Genomic DNA, 17797 nt, shown 5'->3' on the forward strand with positions numbered 1-17797 from the left:
GAAAAGGGTGGGACCCACTGTGTCAATGCCCCCCCCTGTGCGAGTTGGTTCGCGCGTTAAAGTGCGAGCCAAATAGCACGAGCCAAATAGCACGATCCTATTTTGATATATAGTCTTTTCTTCGGCTTCCACTCATTATTTTGTTTCTCCTTGGAATAATAATATCTAATAAAAACTGTACCCACTTTCCATGAAGATATTTTTTTTGTTTAGAAAAATTAAAATTGTTTTTTCGGCTAATTTAATTTTGGGTAAATTACACTGAACCTCCATGAACTTTAAGTGTTTGTAGTAAACCCCATGAACTTTCAAAATCACACTAAACTCCCCCCATAACTTGCAAAAACCCCATGAACTTTCAAGATGCCTTCTTATGTTGTTATTTGTCCTAATTGATGGGGGTTAAAACTCAAAAAGTTCATGGGGTAAAAACTTCATGGGGGTTTTCTGCAATTTCAAAAAGTTCATGGGGGTTTAATGTGATTTGATTGTTCATGGAGGCTTTTTGCAAATTCAGAAAAGTTCATCCTGGGGACTGGGAGGGGTTGGGGGGGGGGGGGGGGTTAGGGTGATTTTACCAAAAATCTTTCATATTTTGAATTAGCGGTCCCCAAATTCTGAAGTATTTCAAAATTAGTCCCTCAAATCATTGAAAATTGCTATTACTTCTCTCAATTCGTTAGTTACTTTGAAACTAGCCCCTCCAATTAAGAATACGTAACAATTAGGGGGTGTTAGTCAATTGGGACATTTTCATGCAAAATGAAATAATTGTAAAAGTGAAATAATTTTTCGCTAGTGTGATATTTTAGTGGGATAAATAGGAACAATTTTGTAAAGCGGGATATTTTGATAAAATAACGTGGGATAAATTTTTATAATCATGAAGTATATATTTATGCATTTGAAGATATAAATACTATTTATGTATTTTAAACTTACTATATTGATTGATAATTACTTATGAGAATGTTCTTTATTATTAAATAACTTTTGGTTAGACTATAAGATATTGATAATTATTATTATGATGATGGTCTAATGATGGTGATAACCATAATAGGAAAGAAGTAAAGAAAAAAAAGAAATATAAAAAATAACAAAATAAATATGAATTCTAGTTTTTTACCATCTAGTTCCAACCTAAAACTTGGAATAATTTGAGAGAGTAGAACTCTCATTTTTGTATAGAAAAATGAAAAAAGTGGGATAACTTTGTACCATTATCCCAATTATAGTTTTGTTAGAGTTCTACTTGACTAACACTTGTAAAATTTTGTTCTAGTTTTAGTTCTATGTGACTAACACCTTAAAAATTTATCTCACTGATTATCCTAGTTCTAATTTTAAGTTCTAGGTGACTACCCCCTTAGGTGGAACTAATTTATCGCTAATTGCTACTTTCATTCTTGATAGGAGGGGCTAATTTCAGAACTTAAGAACTAGGACTAGGAGGACCTAATAGTAATTTTCAATGACGCAATGAACTAAGTTCAAATTAACTTAATCAGGGTATATAGTAGCAATTTCAATCGAATAACTTCAAATACGAAAAATTCAACGTGCAGGTGGGTTACAAAGGAGAATGATGACACATCTCAACCCCACTGATGCATTCTAGTTATCAATAGTGAGATACTGACGACCGGAAAACCCAAGTTTTCCAATCGAAGAGTGCTTGTAATTTTCTACATCATCGCATAGGGTGAGAGTTGCCCCCTTGTCATCCGTTCTTTGCAGGTGAAGTCTTGCATTGCCATCGCTTAGTTTTAAAAGTTCAGCACAGGGACGATCTGTCGTATTCCCGTTATTCACATAGTGGAAGATTTTACATGACTTATAACAAGGTTGAATTTTTATTGCAGTCTCACTTATAGCAAGGTTGAAGTTCTCGTTTCTTTCGTCCTAGCAGAAACTTTATAGACAGATATATATATATATACATATATAGTACAGAGAAATGTGTTGCTGTATTCGATTTATACAGGTAGAGAACAGAGGAAACAAGGAGGCTCTGGTTGTCACTTGAAAGCATGGTTGTAGTCATGATAATAGAAGTTTCTGTAAATGAAGTGAGCTAGCCACCTTGAAGCCAGGTAAAATAGCAACGCTGTCGACACAGTTGCAGTTCTTGTTGCGGTAGAAACTATCTTCTCCCTTGCAGCGGCTATAATTCCAATTAAGCCTATTGAGATAACCTGAAGACATACCTCGAGCACTTTCAAACCCTTCACAGCAGCACGACAGCTGCTGCAGTTCACAACATGGGTCCAATATCTGAACAAAGTAAAAGTTAGAATTGTCCACTTAGTTACTAGTCATTACCCATCAAATAAAAGCTGAAAGTTTTGATCCTAAATTTTTGGGATGGGCAATAAGAATCTTGTTCATTTGGTCACTCCTATTAAGGGTAATATACTTCAATTGTAATCTTATCATTTCTCCTAGTTGATGCATCAGCGCATATCGAACATGCAGAGAAAATTAGAAGCGAAGTATAAGAGGGAGAAGATAAATGGGTAAAGATGTGTCTTCGCTGAAAATGTCAGCAAGAAAACTGATTGAATAAAACTGTAAAACAAGGAAGATCACTCCAGTGATCATGGGCAGATGAAGAGTTCTAGATTCAGTAACGAGGATACAGTATACAGGTTATGCCACCAGAATCAAGTTCTTACTTCTTAGGGGAATTAAACCTAATTGTATTTTTTTATAAAAGTATGAAATCTTTTATCCATTATTTGTTGTGCAGAATTATGTCTTTTGTACCCCTTCCAGTATTTGAACCACATTTTCCTCTTGTTGCCGCACCAATGACCACTTAGTATGAAATCTTTATACTTTCAGTATCCAGTACATCTACAAGTTGTCATCCCTTCTAGAAGCATAGGTCTATTCCACTTTTCAGATATAGTGATGTCATGCGAACAAACAGAAAAAAAACTATATGATAATAATAATTGATAATAATAATGTTCGCGCAATAACTCTTTGTTTATGTGCTTGCCTGTCCATTAGTTGTTCCCTTGCAGGAGTAGGAGGGAGAAGCCCATTAAACTTAGCACCCCAATCAACCTGATCATTAGAATATTTTCTGAACCATTTTCTGAAGGCAATAACCTGAGCATCAGATTTGGTAGGCACAAAACATGCTTTCTGCCAATTGGAAGCACCAACCTCAGCAATCTTGCGCTCCTGAAAAGTAAAGCTTACCCCCATATAATCTAAACGGAAAGACAATTTTCAACTTAGTAAAAGCAAGTATAACTGTTAGCAGAACGTTACATCATTGTAATCTGCAGTTACTGCGTACCTGCCTGAATAAAATTACCACCATCTATGATCTTCATATATAAAATATGTCAAGAAAATCATGACAATAGTACCTGAAGGAGCAAAATCTTAATGTAATTGCTCAAATAATCTAAACGACCACATCAAACCATACTTCATAAAGCATGGCTCTCAATGGTGAACCAATTGATCATGCATGCTCTTCCTCATGACAAAGTCCAGCTTCATTGATGAACCTAATCAAATATTCACCCCATTTGGAAACACTAGTTTTGTCTTACAGCTAATGATTATACAAGTAATCGCATGAACAAATTATGTACCTAGAACCTTTTGTGCAATTATATCAATGTCACTGGCATCGTTTTAAATGCCTATCTTAAAGTCTGTAGATTGCAAATGATCGGCAATCATACATGATGATTGATGGGTGCACATCTGAAACTAATATTCACGCTTGAGAAATTGGCCTCTTAAATGATGTGGGGAACCATACCCTGACATACATATCTGGGACAAGGCTTGGCGGTCATATATCTCAGTAAACTTGGACCGCTACTTTTTCCATGCAAAAAAGCAAGAACTAATAGGTTTTCCAAAAGAAAGCAAGAACTAAAGGGTCACAAACAGGCCTACAGAAAGATGTAGGCAATTCAAGAATAATTCTCTTCTGAATCTTCGTATCTTCTTCTCAAGATATCCATAAAACAAAATGATGAGGCTACTATTTATTGCATCAACAGCGTAATGGCCACACCTTAGACCAAAATTGTACACCTATTCTATGAGGATATCACATTTACCATCATCCTTTGCCCAACTGGATAGATGTCCTATACAACCACTATTTCTGGGTTTGAATTTATTCAATGAGAAAGAATTCACTCAACCTTGGTCAGGGAAAAGGGGCTGCACGTCTAAATCCTGAACAAAAACTTAAATGCAGAAAAGCATCAAATTGCATGACTTTACACTGCAGAGATGACAATTTTTTATGAAAATAGAGAACTAGTAACTACCTATGTTCCGCAGGTTTCAAGATTCTCAACAGATAATGCATAATCACGTGTGCATCAGGATGAAGTGTTTAAGAACTTTGAACGTAAAAAGTGTACAAGGCTAACAGAAATTTCCAAATTGTTACTGTGGCAAAAAAAAGACCAACTCTGAAAGAATATCAAAATTACCTCTACATGGAGAAGGTAGAGGTCCGAATCTAGAATCAAGTTATTCCGCACATGAAAAATCCACCGTGGAATAACTTTATCAATCCAAACTGCAAAATTTCTTGGAAACACCCAAATTACTCTGCTTTCTCCTGGACTAACTGGAATACAGAAGAAAATAAGAAGCACTCTTCGCTGTTTCTTTTGGACTTCAGCTGGAGAATTCTGAAAATCCAAGTTAGATAAATGAAAATTAGAGAACACAAAAGAAGAAAATCCAAGACCAGAAAGGTTATATACGGTCATAGGCAAGCTTATAATTTATTACCTTTTCAGTGCTTGCAGATGAAACAGAACCATTGTTTGAACCCAAACTTGGGGAAGCATAATAGAGACAAGGAGCTACAAACTTACTGTATCCATATTGCTGTTTGGAAAGGAACCCATTATGATCTAATGTCTTAATGTTTATTTCTAGCGGCCTCCCTCCCTCTGTGAAAGAATTCTATCAGTTAGCGACATAAATTAAGCAAAACCAAACAGTGATGACTAATAAGAACGACTCAAAGCAATGTATTTATGGTTAGCAAAGATGTGGGGAATTAACCTCCAACTCGTTGACTGAATCTTGAAAAGTTAAGGACACAATTGCAGCAAAAATACCATAGAAGGCAATAATAATGTCTAAAGAGAAGTTTTCTAGATATACATATCTGTCAGGTGGAGGTCCTCCAGGACGTTTCGGAATTTTCATTATTCCATGGTGTGCATACGGAACATGAGCAGGATCCATTAGGTTTTCTATTAGAACATCGTACCTAGAAAACCAATCAAATGGCTGTCAGTATCCCACCTATAATTGATCACATTAAATAAATTTAAATAAAGCAAGAATATAGGAGTCAAAATAACACAGTTAAAAGCGTCTCTTATGAATTAATCAAGCAATCAAATCAAACAATACCGTTTCTAAAATCTTGATCTTATGAACCCTTTCGGTGGACTGAACTAGATATCTTAATCTTTTCTTCCTGATGGCTCCCTTCAACTATGCATAATCATGACCATGGAAGATATTTTCAACTTATTTACTACCGTTAAGAAAATATATATCATGGTGATAATCAGAAAAACTAACACCAGTAGTACAAAACCAATCTGTCTTAAGGGTGTATAGATGAAAAAAAATGTCAAGATTGTGTATGTACATGTCTCTGTGTCTGTGTTGAATCCTACTTTAACAGACAGTTATATTCAAATTTAATGAATCCCACCAATATCACGTACAATATAAACAGGCGTAGTTTGATTTCTTGAAGCCTTGTGGTTCTTTTGGTATAGACTCCATAAGAATGTCAAAGGATAGACTCCATAAGAGTGTCTGCAATTTACCATTGCTTTCCGGACATAGTCAGTTACCAGCAAAAGTTAGGCGTTTTGGTGCAAAAACTAAAGTTAATAAAAATGCGAGTTTGGATCAGTCATGTGAGCCTCTTGTGTTTACTTTGTTTCAAAGACATATCATTGCTATTCTTTCAATGATCCAGACCTTACGACGGTTTACTACTTAAATCTGAGCTTACTGGAGACCCATTTACTTCTACAAGCTTGTAAATAAGTATATTATAGTTTTCTTATAAACACGACAACCTGAGACTGTTTCCAAGTTTTGGTTGTTGGTTGGCTTACCTTAATATATATATTATGCTTGGGTATGTAAACTATATGCTCTAAAAAAATCAATGGAACCGTATGAACAAAGACAACAACCAAAAGATTAAGCTGTTTTCTAATCATGCATGAGATGATCCCATTTTAAATACCTAAGAAAACATCGTGTAATATAAAAAAAAATCATAAATTACCACAAGCTCTAAATTGACCATCCTTCGTCTACTACTTCTAACTCAAAAGCAAAACTTTAAAACTACTATTCATTATTCATGCTACAGTAAACAGAATGATTTATGCAAATTATTTTTTCCTTTAAACACTGTTCACGCTACAGTGTAATTTATGTTTGAACGTGCTCTGCATGCTACAGTAAAACTTTTGGCCATTTATCCACGGTTCAAGCTAAAAAACATTTCATAACTTTTTTTTTTGTTCTTGTAAATGATAAATTTAACCTTTATTAGACATTTTATAAATATAAATATTTTCTATGTCTATTACAGAAAATTGATAAAAACTTACTAATTGGTGTATTATTTTGCTTACTAGTTTGGAAATTCACTCTGTAGATCGTAGTAAAAAAAATTGTCGCTGATGTTTTTTTATAAATAGTTACATATAAAAACAATATTATCAATTTGGTGACAGATATAACTTGGCAAATAATACCCGCACCAACGCGCGCGGGCTTAATACTAGCTAAGTGAATTTCTAAGCAAGGGCACACCCATAATGAAGGTCCCTCGTCCCCATAGCACACGCATATGAAGGATCATCCAACTCGGGCACATAAGGAGGCTTCTCCTTCTCCGCAATGTCTTTATACTCCGGAGTAGTATTCGGCCAAAACCACAAGACCTTATTCTGCTCGTAGCTCGGGTAAACAGCTGCGCACGCCTTAGGAAATGTGTGAACCTGCGCACACCAAATCCGGAAAGAAATATTCGTTACGCTCCATGGGTTTCATATTGACTGAGGTCTCAAGTGGAAAGTTGTGGATTAACCCAAATTTAACAGGAATTTACCGGCGGGCCCTCGGGCGGAGCCTGAGGAATGTACTTGCAGCTCCCCTCCCCATCAAAGCACCACCCATGATATACACATTGAAGACGGCCCCTTTGATCAATCCTTCCCTCGGACAGAGCCTGTCCAGGGCCCGGTCCCACCAAATCACGACGTCGAGGCCCAGCACCCGCTTCGCGTGTGGGGCCCGCTTGTCGAGGTCGACGACCGGGGACAGCGGGTACCATTTCGAGAACCAGTCGAATTTTCCGTCGGTGATATTCGGCTCGGTCTCTGGTTGCTGTGGATCTGAGATGGAGACTGAGGGGGAAGGGGAGGTTGTTGACTGGACCTTGAAGGAGGGGGGCTTGGGGAGAGGAGGAGGGAGGTGGGGCTTGAGTGAGAGTTTGGGTGCGAGATTGTGGTGCTTGAAATTGAGAGGAAAAGTTGAGGACGAGGGGAGAGAGAGTAGAGATCGCATCGTGTGAGTCTGGAGAAGAGAGAGAGGGATGAGGTTGTTTTTATTTTTTGTTTGAAAAATAATTATTAAATGGTTTTTTGGGTTTATAATTGCACTTAAATACCATATGGTTCAACTATGTTGCACTTCTATACCCTCACTTGTTTATCGCTTTTGGTTTTTTTTGAGATTTATCGGTTTTGGGGGCCTTCTGATATAATAAGTTCAATTCTAAATTGATTATCGTTTTTGGATGTTTATCGCTTATAATGCAGTGAAAAAGTGAGTTGTCGGCCGATATTGTCAGCCCAAAAATCGGAATTATCGTCTTTGGTTTGAGTTTTAATTTTGGGCAACGAACATCTACTCAATTCACTTTAAACCCGACCCGACCCGAGTTTCTACCATTGGTTAGTGATCCTAAGCATAATTATTTACATCTTGATATGTTATTTTAGAATATTATATTATGTATATCACCATTCGGTAATATCACTCCGATAAATACTACTTATCCCCAATATATCCTCGATATCCGCCATCTGATATGAATTTTGACTGTCCAATAAATCCTCAATAACCGATATTTAAAACATTGCTTATATATCATAAAAAAAACTTTTAAAATTTTCACTCATATCCTCTCCCTTGTTTATAACAGCATTTATATGTATTAAAGCATTTATGTATTTTAAAGTTTTTAAAACTTGCATTTAAACACTTTAAATTTTTTAAAACCTACAAGTAAATATTCTAATCAAATTTACACTTGATACTCTCAAGTTTGAATAACTAAGGATAATTAAGTGCAAAATTTAAAAACATTAGGCCTCGTTTGGCAAAGGGTTAAGAAGGAGGGATTAAAGAGAATGGTTAACTTAGTTAATCCATCGTGAAGGGTTAAAAAATTCTAAAACCGTTTGGATATGATAGTTAAGACAAGGGGTTAAGCCTTTTGTGTTTGGCAAATGAAGATGGGTTAAGGAGATTAATCTCATTATTTTTTTAAAAAATACCACTTTCGCCCCTATTGAAGATTTATAAATAATTACCTCGTCAAAAACAAAAAAAATTAGACATTCCCCATGTATATAAGAACCCCATTATTTTTACAAGCTGCAAATAAATCCATATTTAGGACTGAAATAAAATATTGACATGAGCTAAAAAAGTTTGTACTAAGCATGTATAACCACGGCCACAACCTAGCTAACATCATCTAGACAAAAGTTTCATCTCACGGAAGTTGCAAAAGAATTAAAAATCACCTAAAATTCATTGAAGTAAGAAACTGTTGCAAAAGAGATGTTTGAAAAAAAATGGCCAACTTGCTGTAGGGGGACATACTCAGCCAATGGAGGAAACAAAGTGATCTAAAAATAATTTAGTTGTAGGGGGAAATATAGATAACACAAATACAATTCTTTTCCTCTCACACAGAAAAGAAATCAAATCAACAAAGAAAGAAATTTACTTCCACATTTATAGGTGAAGCCTCCATAACCATTTAAGTGGGATTGAATGGAAAGTTATTGATAGTTGTGTGCCCTTCTAGTAATATTTTCCACAATGTAACCCCAACATTTTGGACTCAATACTAGTAAATCTCATAGCTACGAGCCAACTAATTCAATATTAACTTGTGCTATTGCAAAATTAGATTTTTTTTTAATATGATTCACAAAATTCCCAATAACAAGCACGTGATTATAATGACTAACTAAATTACTTCCCAATTTCAAGTAATATTTTCCTCAATTACTCACAACAATTAGCAACCAATTATTATGAATAACATATGTACCAATCGACGATAATAGAAGCAATTGAGATTAAATTGGATAGATTTTTTTACCATAACTGAGGTGAACCCTTCTTCGTTCTCTCCTGAATGAGAACCGAGACGGTGAAGGCACCACTGGGCAAGGTCTGGAGCTAGACTGGCACGACAAGAGACCCCACAAGGTGCACATAATTGGTGACCTTGGCATGAAACGGGATCTCGTTAGGTCGAGGAAAATCAGAGGTTGAGGACTTAGGGTTTCAGTAGAGAGAGAGGAAAATCGAAGGGGTGGCCATTTCTGGGGATTTGAGGAGGAAAGAAGTATTGAGATGAAAAAATTCCACCACCTACCCTTGCGCAAAAAGGCGGAACAAGCTGTGTTCTGCCTTCTTACGAGGAATTGTTATCCCTTCTTATGACGGGTTAAATGGGCTAACCGGCTCACGTGTGGGTTTGTTAACCCTTCTCTTTTTTTCTGTTTGGCAGGCTAATGGAGGGTTAAACCCACTTAACCCCCATTTATCATCTTGCCAAACGCAGCCTTCAAGTTTCTATGTACAAATTTTAAAAACTTAACAGTATATAAGTTCTGCAAAAAATAAGTATATAATGCAAAATAGAGGAAACTATAGGGCATTTAGAGCATGTTTAGTAACTGGTCAAAGTGACTTGTAAACTTTATAGCTTATCAGCCACTAAGACATATTTGACAAACATGTTGCTTTGGATTATAAGCCAAAAAAAGGTAAATTAACCCAGCTTATTTCTGGGCAGCTTATAAGCCACATAGTTTGGCTGAATAAAAAACCATTTTACATCTTAATATTTAAGAAAATTAAAAAGGTTTCTTCTTCTACCTCCAACCCCTTTTTCTATTTTAACAATAATGATGGATTATAAACCACTAATTTACCAAACACGCTAAGTTATAAAACAATGATAACCGCTAAATTTACCAAATACTTTAAATTATACATTTACTTGATTTATGAGCCATTTGTGTATTATTATGAGCCATTTGTGTATTATAAACTAATGGGGTGTTTGTTTCAAATCCTATAAATTTAGGATATGAATTTCACCATGGGATTTAAAATCCATAAGTATTTTGTTATGCGTTGGGATTTCTAAAATGTTGTTAGTTTTATTAATATTTTGGGATTTGGAATACTACAATTTGTAATATTTTATTTGTTTCAAGCTCAAATTGTAGCATTACCAAATGCCAAAAAAATTTATAATATGATGAATATGCTATCTTGGTGAGTTTACCTTCCGTAAAAAGACAAAATTGAGATTTCCTCTCTAATTGAGAGGTAAACACACCCATTTATGAGATTTGTCAAAATCCTCTCCAATTGAGAGGATTTGACAAATTCTAAAAATTGGATACTTTTTACACTTTTGGAAATCAATATTCTAAAAATAATTTTAAAATAAACACCATATATAAAATCCCAAAATACAAAAAAATTTCACTTTTTGATCCCAATACTTGTAATTCATATGTTTGGTTCAATTTCTAGAAATTATATGAAATGTTTTCCACCTAAAATATGATTTCCTTGTATTTCTTAAAAAAATTATAGGAAAAGTTTTGAGAAATCAAAAAGTACCAATTTTCTTGTTTTTTATACTTTGCTTGTTTGGTTCAAAACAAGAAAATAGCTCATAACTTTATAGAAAATAACAAGATTTGGTAGGTTTTTAATTAAATATGGTATGTGTCAGATTTCTGGTGATTTCCTCTTATTTTGAGAGGAAATTGCTTTTTGTAAAATTTGGTAGGTTTTGATATTTTATAGAAAATATTTCTGTAAATTTTTTGTTGAACCAAACACAATTTACAGAAATCTCTGGAAAACTTTGAATTATAAATTTGTCATTGTCAGATGTTTTGATAAAAGTTTTCTCAAAAAGTGTGCAACCAAACAGCCCCTAAATACAAAAAAAATTGGTGAAACAAACACCTAGCCAAACCTGTAGGCTGTGGCGGGTTCGCGCTTTTCGAGAAGTGGCACGATTGTGAAATTTATGAAAGGTAAGGGTTTTTATTTGAGGTATCAGACTATTTAAACGCTCAATCTTAACTAGGGTTTCCTTCACGCTCCTGGGTCCGCTCGCCGCCAACAATTACCAAGGAACCGGAAGAGGTAAAGCACAAATCTCTAGTGTTTAATTTTATTTGCTATTATGCAGAGTATTTATTTCGTGATTTGAGTTCTTTGGAGATGTTTGTTTAAAACTCCGTATATAGTCTCATTTGCTGATTAATTAGCCATTAGGAGCTCGTGATGACCATCTAAGGTGATGGGTTTTGTTTGGAAACCGCAATTTGTTACTTGCATGATGACAATCCGAAATAAGTTGCGGTTTTCCCCCAAAAAATGTTCAACTTCTGGGGGATTGCCTATTATAAATCGTAGTCAGAATAAGATACCTGGTAAAATTTGTAGTTTGGGGACGATTATATCCAAGTTTATTACCATATTTTGTTACTAATCATTTACGACTGCCTGAGTGTGTTTGGGAAGGAAAGGTAAACAACGGGAAGGGAAGGGAAGGGAAGGGAAGAGAATTGTAATATGTTGTTTGGGAGTTGATTAAGGTGAATGAAGGTGAAAGGAAGTAAATATATGTAAATTTACATAAATGACTTTATACTAATAACACATCAGCCTTTTTATTTGTTTTGATGGGGGTAAGAATGTCATTACACCCTTTTACCCTCCTTTACCCTCCTCTACCGCCCAAATCGGGGGGAAAGAAAACCAAGCAATTTTACCCTCCTTTCCCCTTCCTTCCTCCTCTCTACCGTCCTTAAAAAAACTCCCAAACAAGGTGAACGCCTCATTTCTCTTCCCCTCCCCCTCTCTACCCTCCATCCAAACAGGGCATTAGTAAATCCATGGATTCGGTGACGATGTTCACAGACTGTGAGATGTTCTGTGTTGATATGTTGTTGCAGTTCTTGCAATGAAAGCGTGACAGTGTTGAGTCAACATATTAGATTAGAAAAGAATCAAGAGTGTAGAAGGGATCTGTATGCTTTGGATTATTTTATTTGACGCGAATCAAAAAGATAAAACTGTAACAAGAGAACAACTTACGCCTCATCTCCTTCCTCTGTGCTGAGTTATAATGCATACAAGTGTATGAATATATGTCCAAATGGGTGTATGCACCTAACTCGCTATCCTTAATAGCAACCTGGCAAACTGATCTTATCGTCCTTAAAAACAAAGTTGCGCACAAAAAGGATGTAGATGTAGTTTTTTTTTACAGGCCGGGCAGACTAAGTGTTTTAGTCTATGTTCATAATATAAATACCTCTGTTAGTGTACTGCTGGTCTTTTTTTGAGAAGCTATTACTCTTCAAACTATATTTACTTATTTTCATTTTTATCCCCGATTCTGCTCTAACTATGCAAACAGACATTGTACTTGAAAATCATAGTGATCATTGGTTTATTGCAAAGTTAACTACACACACAACTAGACTGTACATCCTTTTTGGTCACTCAAGATTAACTAGTTTCTTGATTGAATATATTTACTCTTCCTAATTTCGCAGTATGGACGCACAAGCAAAGCTTGCAGTTGTCGTGAAGGTGATGGGCCGAACTGGATCGAGGGGTCAGGTGACCCAAGTCCGTGTCAAGTTTCTTGACGACCAGAACCGTCTCATTATGAGGAATGTGAAAGGCCCAGTTAGGGAAGGTGATGTGCTTACACTTCTCGAGTCTGAAAGAGAAGCTAGAAGGCTGCGTTGATATTGTTGCTGGTCTTATGCGGTACAAGCTATTCAGTAGTCCTTGTCTACTATAAGTGCGTTTGTTGGGCTTGTCACTAGAACCTTTTATCTGCAGGTAGTTAAGAATATTGTGATAATCATAGAGAGGGATTGTATCAGATATGTAAGAGGAATGAGTACTTCTTTCGTTGGTTGTTATCAATATCATGTGTTGATGGATTTTGGAAAGTTCTTGGTTTTGCGAAACATCTGGTCAAGCGCTATCTTTGCGCTTATATTTCTTGGATGTTTATGTTGCTTGTCTATTCTGTTTGAAAATATTGGAGATGCAATTCTGAGTTTGTATTGGAGATCTTTTGATCCAGAGAAGTTTCACTCACACATGCAATCATGTAAAGCTCTGAGAGGCCAAGGGAAGGGGAGGGCGAGCTCCGACGGGCATTCAGTTTTCATCTTAGTTGGTTTGAGATGCGACTTGACTTAACTTAGATCTTTCACCTTGGCCATATCAGTTCCAATTTATGAAAACACAGCTAGAATTGTATAGCAACTCTCTTTGGTATTGAAGAAAAAGGGGTTGAGTTCGATTCCCATGTGCGCTGAAGGCACGGTAGTTCCCATATGCACCAAAGCACCAAAGGCACAGTAGTTCCCAAAGCACCAAAGGCACAGTAGTTGTGGTGTTATTTTGTGTGCTATTGTTTGTGGTGTTATTATGTGTGCCAAAGGTGTATTCCCTCATAAAAAAAAAGGAAAAAATCGTCCATAAATCATTCTGGAAAAAATAAATAAAGACTGTAATGTGGCCACAAAAATTATAACTACAGCTACAATTAACTTTTATAACTTGCAGTTTTTTTTACAATCTTTCCAAGAATCAACAACCAGTAAGTTGTAGCATGTCATCATTTTCATGTTTTCACTTTTTGCTTGCAATAGAAACTATAGAATGACATGAACTAAGTACTAACAAATAACTACAGAGAAGAAACAAAATGAACAAGTTGAAACGCTTTCTAGTTACAAACATTTGAAACAATAACACATTGCTCAACAAGAATGACATCAATCTTTACGTCAGGTAGCCTGATAATGAGTCCCTCGAAAAATCCTCGCTCTGACATCGAGACTCTCGTCTGAGCGGCCTCCTGTCGGAGCTCGCCCTCCCCTTCCCTCGGCCTCTCAGAGCTTTACATGATTGCATGTGTGAGTGAAACTTCTCTGGATCAAAAGATCTCCCACATTGCCTAAACATTTTATGAACATGAGAAACTTTTTTCAGATACTAGTGAAAAAAAAAACCAGCACGTGATATTGGCTTATAGGACTAGATTGAGCCGGAGTATACAGCATTGTACCGGAATTTTGAGTAAATGCAATATCGTAATGAGGATAATGCAAACTATTTACAAGAAATCGAGATTAGGTGCAGTTTCTTATATATGATAAAACATGGGAGTATAGAAAAATTCTCCAGGGATACAAATTATATGTAATTTGTTGTTTCGACTGTATCAAAAGATAGATTGTCAACCTTTTGCTCTTGCAATCGCCCTTATAATATACTATGTACGTAATTGCTCTATGGGTTTTTATTACATGCAACAAATATTGTACCTGAAACATTAATTAAGATAATGACTGCTTTGCATTATTGTGATTCAAATCTTTTAGTTTTCTCTATATGTATTCATAAGGAGGTGGTTGCAAATAACTATAGCCATTATCAAGGGGGAAAAAAGAAAAAAGAAAAAGAAGAGGAAATGTTTTATTTATTTATGTTAGCTTAAAAACTTACGAACAATTGGGTGCCCCTAAAGTCTTGTAACTCGCCGATCCCCCAATCCTCCTGCCACTACTCCTCTGGCTCTTCCTGATCGCCAAAAATGTACACACAGATACTAAGTCTCTACAAAATTCGAACAATTTCATCCAATTCTATCTTATGTATAAATACCAAAATAAATCACCTCGAACTGTCTTCGTCAGAGCTCTTCCGCTGGTGTGTCTGCTGACGTGGCACATCGCCACCGGTGGATCTCCTCTTGTGGGTCCCATGGTCACCGGACCGGCTGGTCGGTACAAGGACCGAGTCCCTCGCGTCGGCCGAACCGCACGTGAGGATGTTGCGGAACACGTGAGATGCGCGGCTGGAGTAGCTCCTCTTGAACGTCTGATTCTGCCGCTCCCCTTCTTGTTTCTTGGCCGAAGCCTTCATGTCGAACGCAGTCATCCTACGGTCGATGTTCAACTTCATCAGAGATCCGCATTCCATCTCAGGTGGCGGTTTCGGTGACACCTCGTCGGCTTGTTCGATCTGTATAGCTTCAGGCTCTAGCTCTAGTTCTGATGCCAGCTGATGTTCCGTCACTGCTTTTTCTATGGTCCTTTTCGACGCAGTCACGATGTTTTCGATATCGTCGTGAGGAAACCCGTCTACACAAAACAATAGGAAAACAATTAATCGTTAAAGACTGATAAATATTAGTAGTGTCTATAATGGAAAATAAAGATAACAAAAAAATACCAATAGAATGAAAATGGAGGAGTGAGCCCTTTAGAACGTATTCATTATCAGCTATGGGAGTAATCAGATCACCATCTTTCAAATCTTGCCACACGTATAGACTCTTGTATTTCCTAATTTCCAATAATAAAGAAAAAGAAAATTACAAAAAATTTCCAAACCGAGCTAATGAAATATTTGGGGGGGGAAAACAAATTTATTTTATAAATAACCTTTTGTAAGACCAAGAGAAAGAATCAGGCATGTCCTTCCCTCTCAATTCCGCAAGCCATCTCTTCACATCTAAACATTTACAAAAAATTAGACAAGAACAAATAATATATACTTACGTATAACAAAATTTATATAATAAATTAATTACCGCGAAGATGAACTCCGTTATCGTGGAAATGACGGACTCTAATAAGATGGGGAGGCTCGACCGTTCCGTTACGGCTAAGGAAGTAAACAATGTTGGCTCTCCGGAACTGACTTCCTCCTCTTTGGTATGATCCTTCCATCTTGTTTCTTCCTTTATATGGAAGAAATATGTGAGCACACAATTATAAACAAATGCATCAATTCTCTCCATTTGTCTAAACTCTATGTTATCAAACAAAAGATATACAATTTTTGTAATGTAATTAATTATGTGATTATTATTCTAATAGATTGAAATTTGCAGGCCTTGAGCTAGCAAACAAATAGAATAATGGGAAAGACAAACCTCGGGGATATGGAAGGAATAAACGCTAACCAAGGATTTTCTTGGCTCTCTCGATGGCTTCTCCTTGCGTTTAGCCAGTTTTATTTTTAATTTTTAATTTTTATTTTTTCATGCTTTGTTTTTAAATTTATTTGCTTGGCTCGAGGGGTTTGGAGTATAATTTAGACTGTTTCTTTCTTAGTGGAAAATTTATGGATAGACCCTCGGATGGGATGTATCTTCTTCTTTGAGACCTAATTAGTTAAGGGGTTCCAAAACTTAAATGTTCATCAATTCGCTTTTAATTCACACCAAAACTTGTGTTGAAACAGTTAAGAAAGTAAAAGGAGTCAAAGTGCCAGAATGAGGATGATAAATGCAAAGAATATAATGATTTAAGGACCCAAAATATGGGACCAAGGGAGGAGTCATGCCAACTCATACTAACTCATTATGCAATAGGGAGGGGACACCTCACTTGTCCCCTCCCTTGGTCTCATATTTTGGGTCCCAGTAGCAGCACTCTTTTCTTTTCTTTCTTTCATCCTTTCTTTTTAATTTTTAAATTTTTAGAGCTTGAGAATGAACTGTAATTCGCAAGGCTATAAACATATTAATTAAGTGAAAGCTTTTCGCCCCATTTGGGATTTTAACAGCTAGTTTCCAAGCTACTGTATTCCTTTTATTGTGGGGTACAAATACTTCTAAGTTCTAAATGCCAATATACGCCATTAGTCTTAATTCGAAACGATATTAATTGAGACGTTCCATATTAATTAATTAGCATATTTGCTTTTTCAAAATATAGAAATTTTTTTGAAGACAAAGATTATGGAGACATCTAAACGCAAATCGAGTAAGAACTAGATCCAGACTTTGTATCCTAAAGCCAAGCATTAACGGCCCGAGGATAGACATCCGGACTAATATTTTCTGTGTTTTTCAAAGGAAAATAATATTAAAAAAAGTCATGTTATTTAATTTTGAAATTAAAATTGATATTTAACAGTGGCCAATAGTTATCCAACCCCTCAATTATGTAGTACAGACCTGAAAAGTGATGACGGAACCACGAAAATATGGTGAACAGTCGATTTGTAAGTGTGTGTAAAAATAAAAAAATTATCTTTTTATATATTAATAACGCGCTACTAAAATAAGTCATTCTTCTAATGTAATAAAGGTGTCTTAATCTGAGGCTCATACGAATCCCGTACTGATTTGTTTAAGTGTATGATTTAAGGCTAACTACCATCTTAAAAGGGTTTCGTGACAAGCATGTGATGATTAAGATATGATAATGATTTCGTTTTAATAGGTTGGATTGAAATGGAGCTACTACCGATTCAATTTTTCTGCAGTTGGAGATTCGATTTCAATTGTTTGCTGTGAACGGTATTTAGACTTAAAAATAATAGAAAGTTTCATTGCAAAGTGACTCCAAGTTTGGCT

The 17797-nt window shown here is 35.9% G+C and overlaps 3 protein-coding genes across 3 annotated transcripts; 1 reads left to right on the top strand and 2 right to left on the bottom strand.

Moving 5' to 3' along the window:
- Window positions 1895–7642, bottom strand: LOC109833358 (protochlorophyllide-dependent translocon component 52, chloroplastic). Its single transcript, XM_020401010.1, is given in 8 exon segments — window positions 1895–2277; window positions 3008–3195; window positions 4482–4685; window positions 4789–4954; window positions 5174–5278; window positions 6862–7049; window positions 7160–7281; window positions 7284–7642. Coding segments are annotated over 8 exon segments (1563 nt in total). The 5' UTR covers window positions 7618–7642; the 3' UTR covers window positions 1895–2021.
- Window positions 11511–13379, top strand: LOC109833359 (40S ribosomal protein S28). The gene is made up of 2 exons (XM_020401011.1): window positions 11511–11532; window positions 12954–13379. The coding sequence occupies exon 2, from the start codon at window positions 12955–12957 to the stop codon at window positions 13150–13152; it is 198 nt and encodes a 65-aa protein (XP_020256600.1). The 5' UTR covers window positions 11511–11532; window position 12954; the 3' UTR covers window positions 13153–13379.
- On the bottom strand, window positions 14041–16160 carry LOC109832142. The gene is made up of 6 exons (XM_020399579.1): window positions 16022–16160; window positions 15873–15942; window positions 15661–15773; window positions 15104–15569; window positions 14932–15006; window positions 14041–14380 (listed from the first exon to the last, which is right to left on the bottom strand). The coding sequence occupies exons 1-6, from the start codon at window positions 16158–16160 to the stop codon at window positions 14206–14208; spliced, it is 1038 nt and encodes a 345-aa protein (XP_020255168.1). The 3' UTR covers window positions 14041–14205.

This window comes from Asparagus officinalis, chromosome 3, assembly GCF_001876935.1.
Source record: "Asparagus officinalis chromosome 3, Aspof.V1, whole genome shotgun sequence".
Lineage (NCBI taxonomy): Eukaryota > Viridiplantae > Streptophyta > Magnoliopsida > Asparagales > Asparagaceae > Asparagus > Asparagus officinalis.

Coding starts and splice junctions, on each gene's coding strand:
- LOC109833359 (XM_020401011.1), top strand. CDS start 12,955: ATGGACGCACAAGCAAAGCTTGCAGTTGTCGTGAAGGTGATGGGCCGA.
- LOC109832142 (XM_020399579.1), bottom strand. CDS start 16,160: ATGGAAGGATCATACCAAAGAGGAGGAAGTCAGTTCCGGAGAGCCAAC. Junction 15,943..16,021: donor TAACGGAGTTCATCTTCGCG/GTAATTAATTTA, acceptor GTAAATGTTTAG/ATGTGAAGAGATGGCTTGCG. Junction 14,381..14,931: donor TTAGGGGCACCCAATTGTTC/GTAAGTTTTTAA, acceptor TAAAATGTTTAG/GCAATGTGGGAGATCTTTTG.